General features: G+C 46.3%; 1 protein-coding gene across 1 annotated transcript in view; it reads left to right on the top strand.

Annotated features, from left to right (window-relative positions):
- The window catches only part of LOC309550053 (von Willebrand factor A domain-containing protein 5A-like), a 220,099-nt gene that overhangs the window by 104,939 nt on the left and 90,876 nt on the right, over positions 1–24,284 (top strand). The window contains exons 11-13 of the mRNA XM_082250520.1: positions 4,790–4,948; positions 19,592–19,695; positions 20,513–20,721. Of these exons, the coding sequence (XP_082106646.1) occupies positions 4,790–4,948; positions 19,592–19,695; positions 20,513–20,721 (472 nt within the window). The remainder of the gene's footprint in view (positions 1–4,789; positions 4,949–19,591; positions 19,696–20,512; positions 20,722–24,284) is intronic.

Here is a 24,284-nt window from a genome sequence, read left to right as displayed (position 1 = left end):
CTATGGACAGAGTCTCCCACCTCAGCTGTAGATCTCTGCAGTTCATCCAGAGTGATCATGGGCCTCTTGGCTGCATCTCTGATCAGTCTTCTCCTTGTATGAGCTGAAAGTTTAGAGGGACGGCCAGGTCTTCATAGATTTGCAGTGGTCTGATACTCCTTCCATTTCAATATTATCGCTTGCACAGTGCTCCTTGGGATGTTTAGAGCTTGGGAAATCTTTTTGTATCCAAATCCGGCTTTAAACTTCTCCACAACAGTATCTCAGACCTGCCTGGTGTGTTCCTTGTTCTTCATGATGCTCTCTGCGCTTTAAACGGACCTCTGAGACTATCACAGTGCAGGTGCATTTATACGGAGACTTGATTACACACAGGTGGATTCTATTTATCATCATTAGTCATTTAGGTCAACATTGAATCATTCAGAGATCCTCACTGAACTTCTGGAGGAAGTTTGCTGCACTGAAAGTAAAGGGGCTGAATAATTTTGCACGCCCAATTTTTCAGTTTTTTTTTTGTTAACAAAGTTAGAAATATCCAATAAATTTTGTTCTACTTCATGATTGTGTCCCACTTGTTGTTGATTCTTCGCAAAAAAAATACAGTTTTATATCTTTATGTTTGAAGCCTGAAATTTGGCAAAAGGTTGAAAAGTTCGAGGGGGCCGAATACTTTCGCAAGGCACTGTGTATATATATATATATATATATATATATATATATATATACATAAAAAGTACAGTAAAGCTGCAGGAAAGGGCACTGGGGGCAAACTAATGTGAATTTATTTTATTTTGAATGGTATCAGTGTGTTTGGTGTGATTTACATTTGAATTTGCTGCCCGTTCCACCCCCCGCGAGCGTCACGTCTCAGGAGACGGAAGCCGGGGCACACAGAGCATCGGGAGGAAGATCCGCCGCCACACACCACCGGGATACATCGCTGGATCCTGGTGACAAGGTAAGTAACCCCTCTACCAGGATCCAGCGATCTTCATAGCGGTACCCCGAGTGTGGCTCGGGGTTACCGCTTTTGGCACTGAAATTTAACCCTGAGCCACACTCGGGAATACCGCTAGGAAGGTTAAACCACACATGTGAGGTATTGCTGCGATTGTTCGAGTGAGAGCAATAATTCTAGCACTGGACCTCCTCTTAAACTCTAAACATGTAACCTATAAAAATGTATAAAGCGTCGCCTATGGAGATTTTTAAGTACCAAAGTCTGTCGCCATTCCACGAGTGTGCGCAATTTTAAAGCATGACATGTTAGGTATCTATTTACTCAGCGCAACATTATCTTTCACATTATAGAAAAAATTGTATTTGTGTAAAAGTGTATTTTCTTTTTTTAAAAATTGCGTTCGTAAGACTGCTGTGCAAATACAGTGTGACATAAAGTATTGCAGTGATCTCCATTTTATTCTCTAGGTCTCTGCTAAAAAAAATATGTTTGTTGGTTCCAAGTAATTTTCTAGCAAAAAATACTGATTTTAACTTGTAAACAACAAATGTCAGAAATAGGCCTTGTCCTTAAGTGGTTAAAGTGATTCTAAACATATTTTTTTTTCTTTAAAATAACAAACATGTTATACTTACCTGCTCTGTGCAAAAGTTTTGCATGCAATAGCTTTGCACAGAGCAGTCCCAATCCTCATCTTCTCGGATTCCCCCTTATTTTCACAGACAGTCTCAGCAACAGCATACACTGGCAGCACTTATTTGGCTGTAGAATTAATTTTTTTCTTTTAAAATTAGCTTGGATTCCATACAACTGCAGCACTCCAATAAGATTCATTGCATATCAAATGTAGGGTTCCTCTTATTATTCCAACAGGCCCCTTTTCAGGCATCGAGGGACCCCTTAGTGATGTAAAATGTCGCTGGTATGGGGATTGCTGTGATCATAAAACTCCCGCAGTGACTGACAGACAGAAATTGGCTAATAGTTTTCTGAGGATGCCCCTGTTCTTGCTGATGCAAAGCTGTCCTGCTGATTTCTATCAAACTCTCATTAAGAATTATACATTGCAGCTCAGCAACTTCTGTCATGTTGTTGCACCAAGTGGAGAGTTTAATACTGGTTCCAATATAGATCTGTGAAGTCACTGATTTCACTGAGTCTGTGTTGAGCCCTGCTGAAGAGGGAGTGGTGTTGCCCCTGAAAACATGTTGGCTGTTTTTATATGACTTTTTTTTTTTTTTTTTACAATATTTAACATTTTCTCGGACGCTTTTATCCTTTCTGTATTTCTTTGCTTTAAAATTGACAAGAAAAAAGGACAGTTTACTGAGGTGTTTTACTACAAGAATTAGGAGACCACAAAATACACATTGGTGTAAAAGTGGCCAGCAGTAGGACAACTTTAACCACTTCTCCCTGGGCGGACGTCATATGACGTCCGTAAAGTTTGCGGGGGTATACCGGGATGATGACTCTAGCTAGAGGCATCATCCCGTTACCGTGGTTTAGAGCCGATGGTTGGCTTTCCGTCGGTACCGACCGATGCGGCTCGGGAGCCGCTCGATCGTTACCCGGGGGGCGGGAGGGGACATCCCCCCCCCTCCTGCCGCCTTCCGTGGCTTTACCGGGGCTCCCGTCCCACCGGGAGCCCCGAGCACCCAGCCGACACGTCCGCCGGCTGGATGGAGTCCCGATGAATGCCGGAAACGGCTTCGATCGGGTCTCCGATGACGTAACACGGAGGCGGCGTCCATGACGTCACATCTGGGTTACTGTGCTGCAAAAGGCGGCAAATTTGAAAAACGGCTGTATGCAAAAACTCAGTTTTTGGCGTTTTGCATACAGGGAAGTGTAGTGGAGGGGTCTAGGGTCTTATAGACCCTCGATCCCTCCATAAAGTGTACCTGTCACTGCATATTGCTGTCACAAGGGATGTTTACATTGCTTGTGACAGCAATAAAAGTGATCAGATTTTTTTTTTTAAAAAACTGTAATAAAGTTAAAAAAATAAAAAAATAAATGGGAAAAAAAAAAATGTAGCCGCCCCCCCCCCCCGTCACCGTTAGCTCGCGCACAAAAAAAAACGTATACGGAAGTCGAGCCGCAAATTAAATCGCTGTTCAAACCACACATGTGAGGTATCGCCGCGATCGCCAGAGCGTGAGCAATAATTTAAAAAAAAGAGCTACACTCTAACTCTAAACTGGTAACCGTTAAATAAATTTAAAGCATCGCCTATTGAGATCTCTATTGACCGTAGTTTGTCGCCATCCCACGGGGGGGCGCAATTTTAAACCGTAACATGTTGGGTATCTATTTACTCGGCGTGACATCATCTTTCCCAATATACAAAAAAATGGGCTAACTTTACTGTTTAGTATTTTTTAAATGCAGTGAAATGTGATTTTTCAAAATTTTTCAAAAAAAATGGCGTTTTAAAGACCGCTGTGCAAATACCGCGTGACAAAAAATATTGCAATGACCGCCATTTTATTCTCCAGAGTCTTTGCTAAAAAAAATATATATAATGTTTGGGGGTTCTAAGTAGTTTTCTAGGATAAAATACTGCTTTTAACTTGTAAACAAAAAGTGTCCGAAATAGGCCTGGTGGGCAAGTGGTTAAATAGCCAGGATAGGCCCAAATTTACTAGCGGAAAATAGCACAGGCTGGGGATTTACCACCAGAATTAGGATTCCACAGAGGATACAGCAGTGTAAAATTGGCCAGCAGCAGCTATCAGGCATAATAGGCCTTACCAGTGTATTGCTATCCCCGTAGGGGCTGCTGGTGAAAGTGGTAGTCTACCACCCTGCACAGCCAGGCACATGAATTTCCATTCACTCAGAGACAAGAAGCAGTCTTTGCTGCTTTTTTTTTTTTTTTTGTAATTAATTTAGGGGAATTGAACTTGGATGGGGAAGGTTGCATATGGGATGCCGACTTGATTGAAGGACATTTGTAGGGACTTAACATTATACACTCCGGTATATACAATCTCTTCTCAACCTCCAGCACATACACTTGCTTGCAGACGATCACTCCCAGGACCAGCTAGCACTGATGCAAGGATCTGACACTGGCTCAGTCAGACCCAAAGCAGATGCCCTTTGCAGGCAGGGTTTGCGGGCCCCTATAGTATACCAAAATTGGCTACTGCTCCCACTACCACCTCTTCCCGGCACTGCCAGCCCTCCTGGCTGTAGCTGCCCCTTTCCACTTCCCGTGCCACCAAAGTCCTCCTGACTGACTCAGCAAGCATCTCAGTCTGCTCCATCCCAGTCCTCTCAGGCGTGCCTCCTAGTCCTCCCGACTATGTCACTCACCAAAAATTATGCTGCGCTTTGAGCACCCCAACATGAAATAAAAATTACAAAAACAAAGCCCCTGTTTTTTCTAAGCCAGCTGGCCTAAGAACAAAGGCCTTTGAAGTGCATTATGATTACAAAGCATTCGATCCTGCGTAATCCTGGATTCGTTTTGTCAGGACTGCAAACAATGAACAGGCAGGACTCACCTTGAACTCAGGGTAGATCCAAATCAGGTAGTGAGAAGGAGGACAGTGTGAGGAAGGATCAGTTCACCCCACCAGGAAGACGAACCTTGATCGTAAAGTTAAGGAAGACCTGGGTTCAAAGCAAGTAGGTTGTATGATATTGGCTATCAGACTGAGGACATCTGGTGGCACAAAAAAGTACTGTGTGAAAATCTCAGAATTGAATGTGAATATTGCATTAAAGTCTGTTTTTCATTTTTATCTTATTTGTGGCCCAATTTCTACTTTAATTTACTTATTTTTTTCTGTTTCTTTTTACTTTACTCTCTAGGTTCTTCGGGCACTCAAATGCTCCTTACAGCCCACTGTGAAGGACATTTCTCTCACATGGACCCTTCCTTCCAGTGTGGAAGCCATCGTCCTGTCCAAAGTCCCCACTGCCATCTTCCAGGGTCAAAGATCTATTGTCTATGCTCAGCTAAAGGGAAAGGTCTGTGAGCCCAGGGAAAATTGTGTTTTGTGTTTCAAGGCTGCAGAAATAGAATTTTAAAAATAATTCTAAATGAAGAATACAAAATTGGGGTGGGATGGGGTTTGGAAGAAATTAAGAGGTCTAAGCACTGGCTATGGACTTAGACTGGGATAAATGGACGCTGGCTGAAAGACATTGGATAGTCATACTGTACCTGGGTATATTTCCAGGTCGATATAGGCTCTGCTGGTGGTAAATATCTGAGGGAAAGTGGTCAATTTATATCCAGAGTAGATAGGCTTTCTGTGAAGATGGGTGGGGTTTAAGGTGTGGGTAGGTGGGATTTAATAAATGTGCAGTATGTTCCAAGATCACAAAAAAACTAAGAAAGTACCATAAGAGGAGCATCTCTTGATCTTTATAAGTTCTGTGCTGGGTACTGGAGCCCAGGGAATTTGTAGAGCTTTGGGTAGGAAAAGCATCTTTCTCTTACACCCTCCGACAGTCGCTGCCACCTCTAAGTCATCACTATTGGGTATTGACTTCCGCTCCGCAGGAGTAGCTAGGCATAAGACTTAGTCAAAAGAACAAAAGGCATTTGCATATAAACACCCATAGGGGCTGTCCCACTGGTCAATACCCCCCTGCAATGACCACTCCCAACTCAGTTTTCTTTCTGCCTAGCGTCAGGAGTAGTTAGGCTTCCCTGTGCTGGGGCTACAGTCTCAGCCTTTCTAATCTTTTTCATTTGATTTTCTTTGAAAATGTCAGTTTTTTCTTTGATTTACTAGCTGTTTATTTTGTCAGCTTTAGTTTAGTCGATTCTTCGGATGAAGATGGATTCATGCGGAGCTGGGATTCGGACTGACCGCCCTGGTTCTCCAGGGCAGAGGGTCAGAGGGACCCCCAGCCCGCCATCGAGCGTTCAGCCGTGGTTCGTCCTGGCATTATGAACGACCCATCCAATGCTCGCAGCAGGGATGCAGCCGTGAGGTGGCTACCTCACTGGACACATCTGCGATACTGCAGTGTAATGTCCTTGGCTAACGGCATTCCCTGTCAGATGAGGACAGCGGCTTTCCATTTATGAGAGGCTCCCCACGCCATCTGGTACAGGTAAGTACTTCTGTGTGGGGCCTCTGTGTGGGGTGGCAGTCCTGTGTTGCTGTGTATCCCCCATGTCTGTGCCGGTGTGGGCCTCCCTGTTTGTGATCCCTGTGGGGTCTTTTTGTACATACACTGCGCTATGGTGCTGTGCGTTTGTAGGAGCCCCCTTCCCTGTGTCACTTAGGTGTTTCACTGGGGGTGCAGGCGATGTGTGTGGCGGCCACAGCGGGGAAAAAACTGCGCGGTCCGCCATCTTTACTTTGGGCAAGCATGTTGGCTTCACTGTGGGCTGTATTACATGCTGTTTTGGTGCCATCCGGCTCCATCTTGCGTGTGGCAGAACGATCGTTCCGCACATGTTCGGCGGCCATTTTCCCGAAGTCTCCCATTCAGTTCTATGGGCAGCCATTTTCCCTGAGTCCCTTGCAGCTTATAGTTCAGCCTCTTCTGAACTCACTTCCTTTTCCTCTGAAGCAGCGACCTAGGTGGTAACACTCTGTGGGCTCTGCAGACTGTCTCTTCCATAACCTTCTGTTTTGTCATTTCTGGCTCAGTTTTCTTCTCCTATTGGGGGTCTTTTGTCACTGTTCACATAGCGGTGGGCTGCGCACTCCGCAGCGGTGTTAAAGTGACAGTTCCCTTTTTTATTGCACTGTCATTTTTCACCTTGGGCAATGGATTCTCAGGACAACAAATTCCCTCCAGCTCTGGTGGCGGACTCCAATCCTGCTGTGGCCCCTGTTATACCTGATTTGGCCGCTGTAGTGGCGTCCTTAGTGTCCAAAATGGAGGTGCTGATGGCTGAACGTGCTGCTAGAAAGAGGCCCAGATTATCTCTCTCCTCTGATTCAGATGGTGATATGGCTGCTGCTGTGGGCGTGCCCTTTTCAGGGTCTCGCTCATCCTTAGACCTGCTGGGGTCTGAGGGGGAGGCGGAGGTGGAGGGGGTTGATGATTCTCCCCCGGGGTCGCCTGAAGAACGCGCGACCATGGATGAATTGATTGTTTCTGTGAAGGAAACACTACATTTGGAGGATGAGCCCAGTCCTCCGGGCATTGTGTCCTCATTTGGGACACACAGGACCCGCAAGTCGGCGCAGGTTTTTCCCTGCCCCGCCGAGTTTCATTACACTGTTGATGAACTGTGGCACACTTTGAAACGTCCTTTCCTGGTTCCTAGTCGGTTTAAATTACTTTATCCCATGGCACCGGCTACGGAATCGCGATGGTGTGTGCCTCCACAGGTGGATCACACTGTAGCCATGTTAAACAAGGCTACCTTGATTCCTACTGAGGAGACCCTGGTTTTTCGGGATCCCAAGGACGGTTGGAGTCTCTAGCCCGCCATTCCTACACGGTGGCGGGTTCCTTGCTCAAACCTGCTTTCGTGTCCGTCTTGGTGGCTCAGGCGGTGGCTGATTGGACTAAGGTGCTTAGGTGCAACCTCGTGTCTGATTCGGTTCCACCTGCCAGGCTAGCTATGGTGGATCAAATTCACCAAGGAGTCATGTATTTGTGTGATGCGGCCTTAAATGAGGCCCCTTTAGTAGCACTCCTGTCTAGTGTTGCGGTGCTTAACCGTCGCCTGATCTGGCTGAAGAGCTGGTCGGCTGACCAGTCGTCACGGAAAACAGTAGCTGATTTTCCCTATGCTGGTTCTCGCCTTTTTGGCGAGGCGTTGGATACCTTGGTGAAAGGCGTCACGGGGTCAAGAGCACCTTGCTACCCCAGAACCCGAAAGACAAGTCCTATCGTGGCAAGCGGGGTTCTACTTCTCGATCCACTCAGGGGTCCTTTCGTGCCTTTCGGAACCAAACTAAGGGCAAGCCCTTCAAGGGCCAAGGTAGCCAGAAGAAGCCCTGGGCAGGCAAGCAGAAGTCCGGCACTGCCGGCTCGGCGGGTCAATCCGCCTCTGCCTGAAGGGGCGCCCTCACCCGTTTCAAGGGTGGGGGGACGTTTGCGTGGTTTCCTCCAACCTTGGCTGCTCCGAATTCCGGACAGGTGGGTTCAGGAAATCATTCGATCAGGGTACAAGATCAAATTCCTTTCCCGGCCGGCGGACAGATTTTTTCCCTCAAATCTTCATTTGCCTCCGGGGCGTCTGCAGGACCTGCATCAAGCGGTGCAGGACCTCCTTGCCCATGGGGTGATTGTCCCGTTGCCTCATCGGGACAGGTTTCAGGGGTTTTATTCCAATCTGTTAACTGTGCCCAGAAAGGAGGGCAAAGTGCGTCCTATTCTGGACCTGAAAGCACTGAACCGCTTCGTGCGCGTTCGAAGGTTCCGTATGGAATCTCTCTGTTCGGTGGTGGCCTCCCTGAGTCCGGGGGAATTCTTGGCCTCTATAGACCTGAAGGATGCGTACCTACACATCCCCATTTTCGAGGGTCACCAGAGGTACCTTCGGTTCGCAATAGCGGAGGACCACTATCAGTTTGTGGCATTACCTTTCGGCTCGCTTCGGCTCCAAGGTTCTTTACCAAAGTGCTGGCACCGGTTCTGGGCCTGCTAAGGGCTTGGGGCATTGCGGTCTTGGGGTATCTGGACGATCTCCTACCAAGGTCGAGTGTCAGCTAGGACCTGCTGCGCGATCTGTCCACCACGGTACAGACGCTCCAGGAGTTCGGATGGACCATCAACGTACAGAAGTCGACGTTGTCTCCATCGGTTCGTCTTCCCTATCTGGGAATGATCCTGGATTCTGCTCAGGTGAAGGTATTCTTGCCGGAGGACAAGCTCCGGACCTTGCAGGACGAGATCAGGTCCCTCAGGGACAATCCGTCCTCGTCACTCAGGACCTGTATGCGGGGCCTGGGGTTGATGGTTTCGGCCTTCGAGGCGATACCCTTTGCTCAGTTTCACACACGGTCTCTCCAAGCGGAGATCCTGGCCAGGTGGGACAGACTACCTCAGTCGCTGGATCTGTGTGTCTCGTTGAGTCGCCAGACCAGATTGGATCTTCTGTGGTGGCTCCAATCCCCGGCGGTGTCGGAAGGCAAGTCCTTCCGTCCGTTACTGTGGACAGTGGTTACCACGGATGCCAGCCTGTCGGGCTGCGGTGGAGTCCTGGGCAACCTGTCTGCCCAGGGCACTTGGTCGGCGGAGGAATCCTCCCTTCCGATCCATGTGCTGGAATTTCGAGCGATCAAGCTATGTCTCTTCCAGTGGTCAGGCCGTCTTCGGGGCCGTCCTGTTCGGGTACAGACGAACAATGCTACCGCGGTGGCTTATATCAACCACCAAGGGGGCACCAGGAGTGCCCGGGTGGCTCAGGAGGTGACCGACATTCTGTCTTGGGCCGAGACTCATGTTCCGGCTATTTCAGCAGTTCACATTCCGGGTGTGGAGAATTGGCAGGCCGACTATCTGAGCCGCCAGACCCTGGACCAGGGGGAATGGTCCCTGCACCCGGAGGTCTTTCAAATGCTGTGTGCAAAGTGGGGACCCCCGGACGTGGATCTGTTCGAATCTCGGCTAAACCAAAAGGTGGAAAGGTCCGTGGCAAGAACGCGCGATCCTCTGGCAAACGCCTCGGATGCGTTGGTGGCCCCTTGGCATCAGTATCGTCTGATGTATGCCTTTCCTCCGATTCAGTTGTTGCCCAGGTTCCTCCGCAGATTAGCCTCGGAACCGCACCTTGTGATTCTAGTGGCGCCAGACTGGCCACGCCGGTCCTGTACGCCGAAGTTGTTCACCTGGCAGTGGCGCCTCTGTGGCGACTGCCAATGCGGGAAGATCTACTGTCTCAGGGACCGATTTTCCATCCTGCTTTACAGTCATTGGCTTTAACGGCCTGGCTGTTGAGACCCAGGTCCTGAGGGACAGGGGGTCTCTCCCCTGAGGTTATCCCTACTCTAATCAAGGCTAGGTAAACCTCATCTAGTAAAATCTATTACCGTACCTGGAAAGGTTCTCCCCTCGCTCTTACTCAGTGTCGAGAGTGTTGGCTTTCCTCCAGTCTGGAGTGGACCAGCGCCTGGCGCTGGCCACGATAAAGGGCCAGGTGTCTGCACTGGCTATTCTTTTCCAATGCCCTGTGGCGTCTCATTCCTTGATTCGCACCTTCATTCAAGGTGTGCGACATTTGGCTCCTCCCAGAAAGGAGCCTTTACCTCCATGGGACTTAAACTTGGTTCTGTCCGCGTTACAGCGTGCTCCCTTTGAAAACATCCGGGAGTTATCGTTGCCTCTGCTGTCTAAGAAGGTGGCCTTTTTGGTGGCGATCACTTCGGCTCGCAGAGTATCGGAGCTGGCGGCGTTGTCTTGCCGCTCTCCTTACTTGATAATTCACAAGGATAAGGTGGTCTTGCGGCCACACCCGTCTTTTCTTCCTAAGGTGATCTCTGAGTTCCACCTTAATGAGGACATTGTCCTGCCTTCGCTTTGTATGAAGCCTAAGCATCCTAAGGAGATTGCTTTGAATTCCTTGGATGTTGTCAGGGCGATCAGGGTTTACCTGTCGTCTACAGAATCCTTTCGGAGGACGGATTCCCTCTTTGTCCTTCCTGAGGGACCTCCGAAGGGCATGGCTGCGTCTGCAGCGACTATTGCCAAATGGATCAGACAGGCCATTGAACAGGCTTATGCTTTGAAGGAACGGGTTCCACCCTTCCCTGTTAAGGCGCACTCTACCAGATCTTTGAGTGCGTCCTGGGCCTATTGGCATCGTGCTTCGGTGGCCCAAGTGTGCAAGGCTGCGACTTGGTCGTCTGTGCACACTTTTTCCAAATTCTACAAGGTAGATGTTCTGGCATCAGCTGATGCCTCCTTTGGCCGCAAAGTTCTCAGTGCGGCAGTGCCATGAAGGACCCTTGTGTTTTTTGTGAGTCCCTGGCTGTTGGTATTTGCTTTCCTGGGCTGTTGCTCCTGTTGAGCCTTGTTTTTTTCTGTTGCCCAGAAGGTTCCCTTACTGTGCTGGTAAGGTTCCTTTCTCTGATGTGGGTACTGCGTTGCCTTTCTACGGTTGCGTCTCCCACCCCTCATGTCTACACTGCTTTGGGACATCCCAATAGTGATGACTTAGAGGAGGCGGCGACTGTCGGAGGACTTAAGAGAAAACTGAATTTTTGTAAAATCTTACCTGTAAAATTCCTTTCTCTGAGTCCTCCGACAGTCGCCGCCCCCGCCCCTCTTTTGGGGTTGTGTTCTTATTACCTACTGCTATGCTACCAAACTGAGTTGGGAGTGGTCACCGCAGGGGGGTATTGACCAGTGGGACAGCCCCCATGGGTGTGTATATGCAAATGCCTTTTGTTCTTTTGACTAAGTCTTATGCCTAGCTACTCCTGTGGAGGGGAAGTCAATACCCAATAGTGATGACTTAGAGGAGGCGGCGACTGTCAGAGGACTCAGAGAAAGGAATTTTACAGGTAAGATTTTACAAAAATTCCGTTATTCCTTGGTCCACATCTTACCTGGTGACCAGACCTCTTTAATTTATATATGGAGGAGCTGTCTGAGGGCTATCTTTTTCTCACACTCTTTCTGCACGGAGCATTCTGCTGGGTGGAAAGGCTGATTACTGACAGAACACTTAAGAAGATACAACAAAAGTTGCCTGTTTTCTTTAGGGAACCCATTAGGAGACACCTTGTTGGTCAGGAATAGTGTTGAGCGAACACGGACTGTATTATTCGTGTTCGTACCGAATAATTGGATTTTTTGTACCCGAACACGGACACGGACACTTTACTGTATGTTCGGGTAAAAATCCGTGTTCGGTCGTTTTATTTCCGGGTTTTGCATGCTTTGGCGCTCTTTTCATGGCGGGCTTTCAACAGCCAATCAACAATCGTTTAACTGGTGTGCCTTAAGCCATCCCAGCCATGCCTGCAAATGTCTCAGTAGCTGTGATTGGCCGTCTGAAGCATGTGACCAAGTCTTTATAAGTTCGAGGCAGCCGCAGCGGCGTCATTATGCTGCTTAGATTCAGGGACAGAGCACACATCAACGTGCTGGCTGCTGATTAGGGAAAGATAGGCAGGAAAAAACCATTTGTGTCCGGATAGAATTGAGGGACAGGTCGGAGTGTTTAGGCAGGGCGAGTTGTAGGCATTTTAGGGATAGAGTCTGCTGAATTATAGGGTCAGTGTCTTCTACAAACTACAATCGATATTGCTGTGTGGGGGGTGGGGTGAATCTGCACTCAATCCTGATCTACGATCTCTTCTCAATCCTGTTAGGGACAGAGTCTGCTGAATTTTAGGGAAACTGTGTTCTACAAACTACAATCGATATTGCTGTGTGGTGTGGGATTGGAGATAGGCAGGTGTCAGTGATCCACATCCATTTTTCTGTGTGTGAGCTGCAGTGAACACAATCTTTTTGGGCTGCAGTGAACACAATCTTTTTGGGCTGCAGTGAACACAATCTTTTTGGGCTGCAGTGAACACAATCTTTTTGGGCTGCAGTGAACACAATCTTTTTGGGCTGCAGTGAACACAATCTTTTTGGGGTGCAGTGAACAAAATCTTTTTGGGGTGCAGTGAACACAATCCTTTTTGGTGTGCAGTGAACACAATCTTTGTGGGGTGCAGTGAACAAAATCCTTTGTGGGGTGCAGTGAACACAATCTTTTTGGGGTGCAGTGAACAAAATCCTTTTTGGGGTGCAGTGAACAACATCCTTTTTGGGGTGCAGTGAACACAATCTTTTTGGGGTGCAGTGAACAAAATCCTTTGTGGGGTGCAGTGAACACAATCTTTTTGGGGTGGAGTGAACAACATCCTTTTTGGGGTGCAGTGAACAAAATCCTTTTTGGGGTGCAGTGAACAAAATCATTTTTGGGGTGCAGTGAACACAATCTTTTTGGGGTGCAGTGAACACAATCTTTGTGGGGTGCAGTGAACACAATCTTTTTGGGGTGGAGTGAACAACATCCTTTTTGGGGTGCAGTGAACAACATCCTTTTTGGGGTGCAGTGAACACAATCTTTTTGGGGTGCAGTGAACACAATCTTTGTGGGGTACAGTGAACAGAATCTTTGTGGGGTGCAGTGAACACAATCTTTGGGGGGTACAGTGAACACAATCTTTGTGAGGTGCAGTGAACACAATCTTTGTGGGGTGCAGTGAACACAATCATTGTGGGGTGCAGTGAACTCAATCTTTGTGGGGTACAGTGAACACAATCTCATACTTCTGAAGGTTTGAGGGTGCTGCCTGTTCCATACTCCCCCTACTCCTCATCTAGCCTTTTAGGGGTACAAACAATAGTAATTGGGGCCTAGTGTGGTTGTGTACGTGTGATATACATACACTTTTTTGGGATCATATTTTCTATTCCGCTATTTAATCAAAAACCTTTGGGGATCAGTTAAATTGGGGGATAGTCTGTGTTGGTACGTGTGAGAGAGATCCACCTTTCCAAGTTGTTGGGGTTCATCTCATACTTCTGAAGGTTTGAGGGTGCTGCCTGTTCCATACTCCCCCTACTCCTAGCCTTTTAGGGGTACAAACAATAGTAATTGGGGCCTAGTGTGGTTGTGTACGTGTGATATACATACACTTTTTTGGGATCATATTTTCTATTCCGCTATTTAATCAAAAACCTTTGGGGATCAGTTAAATTGGGGAATAGTCTGTGTTGGTACGTGTGAGAGAGATCCACCTTTCCAAGTTGTTGGGGTTCATCTCATACTTCTGAAGGTTTGAGGGTGCTGCCTGTTCCATACTCCCCCTACTCCTAGCCTTTTAGGGGTACAAACAATAGTAATTGGGGCCTAGTGTGGTTGTGTACGTGTGATATACATACACTTTTTTGGGATCATATTTTCTATTCCGCTATTTAATCAAAAACCTTTGGGGATCAGTTAAATTGGGGGATAGTCTGTGTTGGTACGTGTGAGAGAGATCCACCTTTCCAAGTTGTTGGGGTTCATCTCATACTTCTGAAGGTTTGAGGGTGCTGCCTGTTCCATACTCCCCCCTACTCCTAGCCTTTTAGGGGTACAAACAATAGTAATTGGGGCCTAGTGTGGTTGTGTACGTGTGATATACATACACTTTTTTGGGATCATATTTTCTATTCCGCTATTTAATCAAAAACCTTTGGGGATCAGTTAAATTGGGGGATAGTCTGTGTTGGTACGTGTGAGAGAGATCCACCTTTCCAAGTTGTTGGGGTTCATCTCATACTTCTGAAGGTTTGAGGGTGCTGCCTGTTCCATACTCCCCCTACTCCTAGCCTTTTAGGGGTACAAACAATAGTAATTGGGGCCTAGTGTGGTTGTGTACGTGTGATATACATACACTTTTTTGGGATCATATTTTCTATTCCGCTATTTAATCAAAAACCTTTGGGGATCAGTTAAATTGGGGGATAGTCTGTGTTGGTACGTGTGAGAGAGATCCACCTTTCCAAGTTGTTGGGGTTCATCTCATACTTCTGAAGGTTTGAGGGTGCTGCCTGTTCCATACTCCCCCTACTCCTAGCCTTTTAGGGGTACAAACAATAGTAATTGGGGCCTAGTGTGGTTGTGTACGTGTGATATACATACACTTTTTTGGGATCATATTTTCTATTCCGCTATTTAATCAAAAACCTTTGGGGATCAGTTAAATTGGGGGATAGTCTGTGTTGGTACGTGTGAGAGAGATCCACCTTTCCAAGTTGTTGGGGTTCATCTCATACTTCTGAAGGTTTGAGGGTGCTGCCTGTTCCATACTCCCCCTACTCCTAGCCTTTTAGGGGTACAAACAATAGTAATTGGGGCCTAGTGTGGTTGTGTACGTGTGATATACATACACTTTTTTGGGATCATATTTTCTATTCCGCTATTTAATCAAAAACCTTTGGGGATCAGTTAAATTGGGGGATAGTCTGTGTTGGTACGTGTGAGAGAGATCCACCTTTCCAAGTTGTTGGGGTTCATCTCATACTTCTGAAGGTTTGAGGGTGCTGCCTGTTCCATACTCCCCCTACTCCTAGCCTTTTAGGGGTACAAACAATAGTAATTGGGGCCTAGTGTGGTTGTGTACGTGTGATATACATACACTTTTTTGGGATCATATTTTCTATTCCGCTATTTAATCAAAAACCTTTGGGGATCAGTTAAATTGGGGGATAGTCTGTGTTGGTACGTGTGAGAGAGATCCACCTTTCCAAGTTGTTGGGGTTCATCTCATACTTCTGAAGGTTTGAGGGTGCTGCCTGTTCCATACTCCCCCTACTCCTAGCCTTTTAGGGGTACAAACAATAGTAATTGGGGCCTAGTGTGGTTGTGTACGTGTGATATACATACACTTTTTTGGGATCATATTTTCTATTCCGCTATTTAATCAAAAACCTTTGGGGATCAGTTAAATTGGGGGATAGTCTGTGTTGGTACGTGTGAGAGAGATCCACCTTTCCAAGTTGTTGGGGTTCATCTCATACTTCTGAAGGTTTGAGGGTGCTGCCTGTTCCATACTCCCCCTACTCCTAGCCTTTTAGGGGTACAAACAATAGTAATTGGGGCCTAGTGTGGTTGTGTACGTGTGATATACATACACTTTTTTGGGATCATATTTTCTATTCCGCTATTTAATCAAAAACCTTTGGGGATCAGTTAAATTGGGGGATAGTCTGTGTTGGTACGTGTGAGAGAGATCCACCTTTCCAAGTTGTTGGGGTTCATCTCATACTTCTGAAGGTTTGAGGGTGCTGCCTGTTCCATACTCCCCCTACTCCTAGCCTTTTAGGGGTACAAACAATAGTAATTGGGGCCTAGTGTGGTTGTGTACGTGTGATATACATACACTTTTTTGGGATCATATTTTCTATTCCGCTATTTAATCAAAAACCTTTGGGGATCAGTTAAATTGGGGGATAGTCTGTGTTGGTACGTGTGAGAGAGATCCACCTTTCCAAGTTGTTGGGGTTCATCTCATACTTCTGAAGGTTTGAGGGTGCTGCCTGTTCCATACTCCCCCTACTCCTAGCCTTTTAGGGGTACAAACAATAGTAATTGGGGCCTAGTGTGGTTGTGTACGTGTGATATACATACACTTTTTTTGGATCATATTTTCTATTCCGCTATTTAATCAAAAACCTTTGGGGATCAGTTAAATTGGGGGATAGTCTGTGTTGGTACGTGTGAGAGAGATCCACCTTTCCAAGTTGTTGGGGTTCATCTCATACTTCTGAAGGTTTGAGGGTGCTGCCTGTTCCATACTCCCCCTACTCCTCATCTAGCCTTTTAGGGGTACAAACAATAGTAATTGGGGCCCAGTGTGGTTGTGTACGTGTGATATACATACACTTTTTTGGGATCATATTTTCTATTCCGCTATTTAATCAAAAACCTTTGGGGATCAGTTAAATTGGGGGATAGTCTGTGTTGGTACGTGTGAGAGAGATCCACCTTTCCAAGTTGTTGGGGTTCATCTCATACTTCTGAAGGTTTGAGGGTGCTGCCTGTTCCATACTCCCCCTACTCCTCATCTAGCCTTTTAGGGGTACAAACAATAGTAATTGGGGCCCAGTGTGGTTGTGTACGTGTGATATACATACACTTTTTTGGGATCATATTTTCTATTCCGCTATTTAATCAAAAACCTTTGGGGATCAGTTAAATTGGGGGATAGTCTGTGTCGGTACGTGTGAGAGAGATCCACCTTTCCAAGTTGTTGGGGTTCATCTCATACTTCTGAAGGTTTGAGGGTGCTGCCTGTTCCATACCCCCCCTACTCCTCATCTAGCCTTTTAGGGGTACAAACAATAGTAATTGGGGCCTAGTGTGGTTGTGTACGTGCGAGATACATACACTTTTTTTGATCATATTTCCTATTCCGCTATTCAATAAAAACCTTTGAGGATCAATTGAATTGCGGGATAGTCTGTGTCGGTACGTGTGAGAGAGATCCACCTTTCCAAGTTGTTGGGGTTCATCTCATACTTCTGAAGGTTTGAGGGTGCTGCCTGTTCCATACTCCCCCTACTCCTCATCTAGCCTTTTAGGGGTACAAACAATAGTAATTGGGGCCCAGTGTGGTTGTGTACGTGTGATATACATACACTTTTTTTGGATCATATTTTCTATTCCGCTATTTAATTTAACTGGGCCTCCATGCGAGACCTGTGTGCCTTGTTGCGCTGTTTTGAGTACTCCACCAACATGGCCAGTGGCAATGACGCCGTTCTCAGCTTAACTATCCCACTTCTATGCCTCCTTGAAAAAACAATTCGGGCGATGATGGAAGAGGATGTGGCACAGGATGAGGAGGAGGAGGAGGATGAAGAGGTAACATTTCCAAGGCTTTCAGGGCAGTCATTCGCAAGGGGCTCCGAGGGTGGGTTCCTGCACACGCAAACGCCAGGGACGCAATTGTCCAGCAGGGGCACAGTTCTGGAGGATGAGGAGGATGAGGAGGAGGAGGAGCTGGAGGAGGAGATGGAACCATGTTCACAGCAGGGTGGCACCCAGGCCAGCTCATGGCCATCACTGGTGCGTGGCTGGGGGGATACAGAGGACACGGACGATACACCTCCCACAGAGGACAGCCTTTCGTTGCCTCTGGGCAGCCTGGCACACATGAGCGATTACATGCTGCAGTGTCTCCACAACGACCGCCGAGTTGCCCACATTCTAACTTGTGCTGATTACTGGGTGGCCACGCTGCTGGATCCCCGTTACAAGGACAACGTACCGTCCTTAATTCACTCACTGGAGCGCGATCGCAAGATGCGCGAGTACAAGCGCACGCTGGTAGACGCCATGCTGCTGGCATTCCCATCTGACAGCGGGGCCACAGTGGAAGCACAAGGCAGAGGAGGAGGAGGAGGAGGTCGCCAACGCAACCAGGGCACCGCCAGCACCTCAGAAGGCAGGGTTAGCATGGCCGAAATGTGGAAAAGCTTTGTCAGCACGCCACAACAAACAGCAGCACCAGCAGCTCAGATGGAACGTCTTAGCAGGAGGCAGCATTTTACCAACATGGTGGAGCAGTATGTGTGCACACGCCTACATGTAGTGAATGACGGGTCTGCCCCCTTCAACTTCTGGGTCTCCAAATTGGGCACATGGCTTGAGCTTGCCCTTTACGCCTTGGAGGTGCTGGCGTGCCCTGCAGCCAGTGTATTATCTGAACGGGTATTTAGCACGGCTGGGGGCGTTATAACAGACAAGCGCAGCCGCCTGTCCAGAGACAATGTGGACAAGCTCACGTTCATTAAAATGAACCAGGCATGGATCCCACGGGACTTTTCCGTACCTTATGCAGAATAGCAATGGATACCGACCTTACCCACCCATTGTTCCATTTTTGCTCTTTCTCACTCTTTTGGGGTGTACCCTCATTTAAAATTTTTGAAAAGAAGCAGTGTTGGCTACCTCGTCCTCCTCCTCAGGGCCAGATTAATGTAGGGGCTATTGGAGCTGCAGCTCCAGGCCCCTACCTTTTATATAGGCCCCGGGTTGGCCATATTCACTGTTACCGCTCTTCTGTCACTTGTAAACACAGAAGTCTGGCTTCTATGCTCGCTTCCCCAGGCAGCACCCTCAGAACCTCCCCACACAGCGTGAAGGCCGGACAAGGAGGGACAGTTGGCGATGCATGGATGTGTTTATGGGCTTCAGAGACAGCATCCCATGTTGAATTAGGCATGCATGGCTGCACCCTTCCTCCTCTGGGTGCATGGCAAGGCACGGCCCTTAAGGCCCTTCAAAATCCTCAGCACCAAGCCCATGATGCTGTTAATCCGGCCCTGGTCCTCCTCCACCGCCGCTTCCACCTACACCGCCCATAGGTGTGCGCAGCCTATTGCATTAAGGTGTGCACCCCAAAGTTGAAATACACATGCATGTGTTTGCCAGCAGGGAGAGTAATGTATCGGGGCCATGTACCTGTAGGCAAGGAGAAATAGAGCAGAGCAGGTCCCAGGGAGATCTTTCCCATCTCCTCACTGGCAATGCTATGTGCCCTAGGTGATTAGGGTGTGCCCAGGCACACCCAGCACACCCTGTGCGCACGCCTATGTCACCGCCACATCCACCACCACCTCAACCTCCCTCCTACTCCATATGGGCCTCGTCCTTCAGAGATGAAGAAGAACATTGTTTTATTTTTCTGTTTTTTTTTTGTTGTTTTAAGTTATTTCCCTATCCACATTTGTTTGCAGAGCACTTGCCATGCTCTTAATTACGTTTTGCTGCCATTTGCAGCACTCTAGCCCTTTCCTTTGGTGTTTTAGAGCCATTTTAGTGCCTTAAAGTTCGGGTCCCCATTGACTTCAATGGGGTTCGGTGTCCGGGAAAAGTTCGGTAAAAGTCCGGGACACGGACCCGGACTTTTTTTTAAAGTTCGGCCGAACCCGTCGAACACGGACATCTAGGTGTTCGCTCAACCCTAGTCAGGAACTAACCTCAGTTTAGGTAATGGCTTGAAAAAGCTGATTTTTTTTTTTCATTATCTGCTAAGGACTTGCTGTACAAATCCCACCTGCCTTGCCAAGTAGGACTGTGAGAACAAGGTTACTAGGTGTTAGAACGCCCATTTACATTGTATGTTATCCATTATACAGTATATAGTGACTTGGAGCTTGAGGTGATTTACTCTTTCTTTTAATATTTCCTAGGTGGAGAATGAAGCTGATGGAGAGGTCTGCCTGCAGTACAAGTTTAATGATGAAATCATAAAGAATAATCTTCGTTTCCCGCTGAAGGTGCAGAATGCGGAAAGGTCAATATTTAGTCTTTGAAACACCCCACATTAATGACAAAATTTTCTTGGTTCTCATTTTAGAGTCACTACTAACAGATTGGCAAAGCTCTGGTCTTCTCATGCACTGTCTATCTTCTCTTACCCACCATTCACAGACTGACAGAGCTCAGGTCTTCTCATGGACTGTCTATCTTCTCTTACCTACCATTCACAGACTGGAGGAGCTCTGTCTTCTCATGCTCTGCCTATCTGCTCTTACCCACCATTCACAGACTGGAGGAGCTCTGTCTTCTCATGCTCTGCCTATCTGCTCTTACCCACCATTCACAGACTGGAGGAGCTCTGTCTTCTCCTGCTCTATCTTCTCTTACCCAGCATTCACAGACTGGCAGAGCTCAGGTCTTCTCATGCACTGTCTATCTTCTCTTACCCAGCATTCACAGACTGGCAGAGTTCAGGTCTTCTCATGCACTGTCTATCTTCTCTTACCCACCATTCACAGACTGGCAGAGCTCAGGTCTTCTCATGCACTGTCTATGTTCTCTTACCCACCATTCAAAGATTGGCAAAGCTGTGGCATCCTGATGCACTTGTATATCTTTTTTTTAGGGCCCACCGTTCACAGACTGGCAGAGCTCAGATCTCCTCATGCGTTGTCTATCTTCTCCCAACCATCTTTCTTAGACGGTCATAGTCCTGGTTTCTTCACACACTGGCATATCTTTTTTTAAGACCCACATCCATACACTGTCAGTTCTTTGTCTATCTTCTCTCATCCGCCATCCACAAATTGCCATCATGTGGGTTTCCTCATGCATTGTCTATTCTCTTCCAGACCCACCATCCACAGACTGGCAGCCAAAGCTCTGATCTCTGAGCTGGAATATGGAACAGAGTCAGAGTCTGAAGAAGTGAAGAAGAAGATCTTGGAGACCAGTCTGCAGTCTGGTGTTGTCTCCTCTCTCACAGCCTATGTAGCTGTTAACAAGGACACCAAAACACGTGTGGAGGGCCCTGCTGTGCGCAGGGATGTCCCATCTCCAGGTATGTAGTTTTCACTAGACATGTGCGATTAGTTTCGTTACAAACTGAAGTTTGGATGAAATTTTCGTTATTCAGAGATTCGGATGTATCTAAATTTCCAAATCACAATAGTTATATAGTTAGTCTGGTTAAAAGACACAAGTCTATCCAGTTCAACCAATAATAGTAACGAATTTCAACGAATCCGAAATAAATGATAATGAAACAAGCTCTCTAAATTTGAAAATGAATTTGAAATTGAAACATATTGCAATAACTGCAGTAAGGTATAAAAGTGAAATAAGATGATGAATCCTGCTTAGGCTGCTTTATAGAATAGAATAGAAAATAAGACCCTCACAGCACATTTACCTCATTACTTTGACGTTAAATACCGTTGTTATGGCAGCAGCTAGCAACCGTCCATAACCCCAGTATTTTTATGTACTGCAGCTGATTCTGCGTCTGATAAGGATTCGCCACGGTATTACTTTTAGAGGCGGCAGGAGAGGTCACTTCTGCCTTTCTGCTTTAAAGGAATGTTTTTTTTTCTTCTCTTGAAGGCAAAAATACTATTTTTTTTTTTTTTTCTTGCTTTTAAAGGTAAATAAGAGATCTGAGGTCTCTTTGACCCCAGATCTCTCAATAAAGAGGACATGCCATGCATATTTCTATTAAAAGGAATTTTTGCATTCCTTTTAATAGGAATAAAAGTGATAAAAAAAATTGAAGGCACAGTGTAAAATAAAAAAATAAAAATACAGAATAAAAAAAAATGTAATGCGCCTTGTCCCTCCATGTTCGCGCACAGAAGTGAAAGCATATGTAAGTTGCACCCACACATGTAAATGGTGTTCAAACCACACATGTGAGGTATCCGTGCGATTGAAAGACCTCCTCTGCAACAGGTAACTTTTTAATTTTTTAAAAGCGTCGCCTATGGAGATTTGTAGGTACCATAGTTTGTCACCATTCCACGAGTGTGCGCAATTTTAAACCATGACATGTCCAGTATCTGTTTGCACCATCTTTTACATTATAGAAAAAATTGGGCTAACTTTACTGTTTTTTTTATTAACACAGTTTATTTTTTTCCAAAAAATTTGCGTTTGAAAGATCGCTGTGCGAATATGGTCGCCATTTTATTCTCTAGGGTCTCTGCTAAAAAAAAAATATATATGTATATATATATATATATATATATATATATATAATATTTGTGATCGACGATATAGTTTTTTCGTTGCCGATACCGATATTTTGCCGATAGCATAGCGGTATCGGCCGATATTGGCCGATATTTTCACACATGTAAAAATTACCCAAAAAACAAAAACAAAATTCTACACAAATCTCTTAATAAACATGTTAATCTTTATTCATTAACATTTTTAACATTAAGTGTTCGTTCTTCACACCTTAACTGCATAAAAACTGATATGAAAACTTAAATTGCAGGGACATTTGCTTTGCATTTCACATCATCTGATTGTGCATTCATGCATAATAAAGTGCTGCAGTAGTGGACTCACACACTGCAATATGTTACTGCAGTGCAGTCAGTGCAAAACAGCTAGAAAAAAAGCTAGGCAACAACAACAGCTACACAAAATACACATACACAGTGGATTGGATGGACTGGAGTCATCAGTGGAAGAGGAACACCTCTGCAGTAAGGCACTGACTGCAACTAATGCAGTGCAGTCAGTGCAAAACTGCTAGAAAAAAAGCTAGGCAACAACAACAGCTACACAATATACACCGTGACCACACATACACAGTGGATTGGATGGACTTGAGTCAGTGAAGGAGGACAACCTCTGCAGTAATGCACTGCCACTGACTGCAACTAATGCAGTGCAGTCAGTGCAAAACTGCTAGAAAAGAGCAAGGCAACAGCTACACGTGTCACAGTTGATTGGACTGGAGTCAGTGGAGGACTACCTCTGTCTGCATTATGGCACTCACTGCAACTACTGCGGTCAGTGCAATACTGGTAGAAAAAAATAAAGCCAACAGCTAGACACACTGGATTGGATTGGAGTCAGTGGACTACCTCTGCCATAGGGCACTCACTGAAATGACAGCAGTCAGTGCAAAACTGCTAGAAAAAAAGCTAGGCAACAGCTAGACATTGGATTTGAACTCTTAGCAGTAGGACACTCACTGCAACTACAGCAGTCAGTGCAAAACTGCTAGAAAAAAGCTAGGCAACAGCTAGACAGTGGATTGGATTGGAGTCAGTGGACTACCTCTGCAGTAGGGAAGGGCACTCCCTGCAATTACTGCAGTCAGTGAAAACTGCAAAAAAAAAAAAAGGTAGACAACAGCTAGACAGTGGATTGGATTGGAGTGGACACTACTCTTTTCAATACTCCCAGTTAAGTAGAACAATATTATAATGCAGAAAGCAGAACATTTCAGCATGTCCATGGTCACCTATTAAAGGTCCTCTGTTTTGTTGAAACAATGCTGCAACTTCGTAAACATGCTCACATGCTCAGGAGTGGAGGACAGAGGAGCAGAGAGAGAGAGGTATCTTCTAGCATGGGAAGCAAGTCTTTTGTAGCGTGCCTCATTTTCTCTCCACCACTGAAGAGGATGACTTCTTCTGTCAATTACGGCTTCTTTCAAATAGAGATAAAGTTCATCATCCAGGCTCATCGTTGCAGATTCAGAAGCAATTGAATCCTTCACATGAGGCCCCAATAAAACACTGAAAATTTCCTGATCAATTAATTAGACGACGATGAAGCAAATTCTCTTCTGTTCGTTGATGTATTTTTGGACATTTGTCTGTTTTTTTAGCATGCTGCTCTTCATAAAAGTAGTGTTCTGGACTTGTCTTTTCGGCAGGATCCTCCTGCACCTCCATATCTTCTGTCAGCCATTGTTTCGCCTTAGCCAATACATCATCAGAAGAGAAAGCATGGTTCTTGTATCGAGGATTCAAAAGACTTGCAAGCACAACATTTTTAATCTATTCATGCTTCTCAAAACATATATCAATCAAAGCTCTTTGGCTTGACAGACCATCATTTGAAGGGAGGGTGTTGTGTGCCATGATGACATAGGTCTGATGTATCAGCAAGCCTCATTCCTTTAGGCATGTTTGCTCCACTGTCTCGAAGTTGCGCAAGCATCACTCGGTCTTTGTTGATTCCCCATTCTTCAAGCATGCCTAGAAACATTTCTCTACTGTACTCAGCTGTTTGGGATCCTTCCATCACTTTTGTATTCAAGACCAATTGCCTTTTTGTCCATCCGCTGTCAATGAAGGGGCATGTAAGAATGAGCAGTGACTTGGACTCTGTTTGTGACCAGCAGTCCGTTGTGAATATGAGTAAGTTGCCAGCATTCTCTGGTTGCAGCATAACCTTTACTTTGTCAACTACCTTTTGGTGTAGCTTTGCCAGCATTTCGGTTCGATAATACTTCTCACTCTTCAATGTGTAGCTTGGCTCAAGGATGGACATCAACCGCTTAAATCCTGAGTCAGACACCATTGTAAATGGCTGGTTATCAGTGACAATCATCTCTGATTACTCTGTCCAGCAGTTGGGATCTTCCATCTGAATCTAAAC

This window comes from Pelophylax lessonae, assembly GCF_965119305.1.
Source record: "Pelophylax lessonae genome assembly, chromosome: 1".
Classification (NCBI taxonomy): Eukaryota; Metazoa; Chordata; class Amphibia; order Anura; family Ranidae; genus Pelophylax; species Pelophylax lessonae.
Note: the sequence above shows the minus strand (reverse complement) of the source record. Positions and strands in the feature narration are given on the sequence as shown.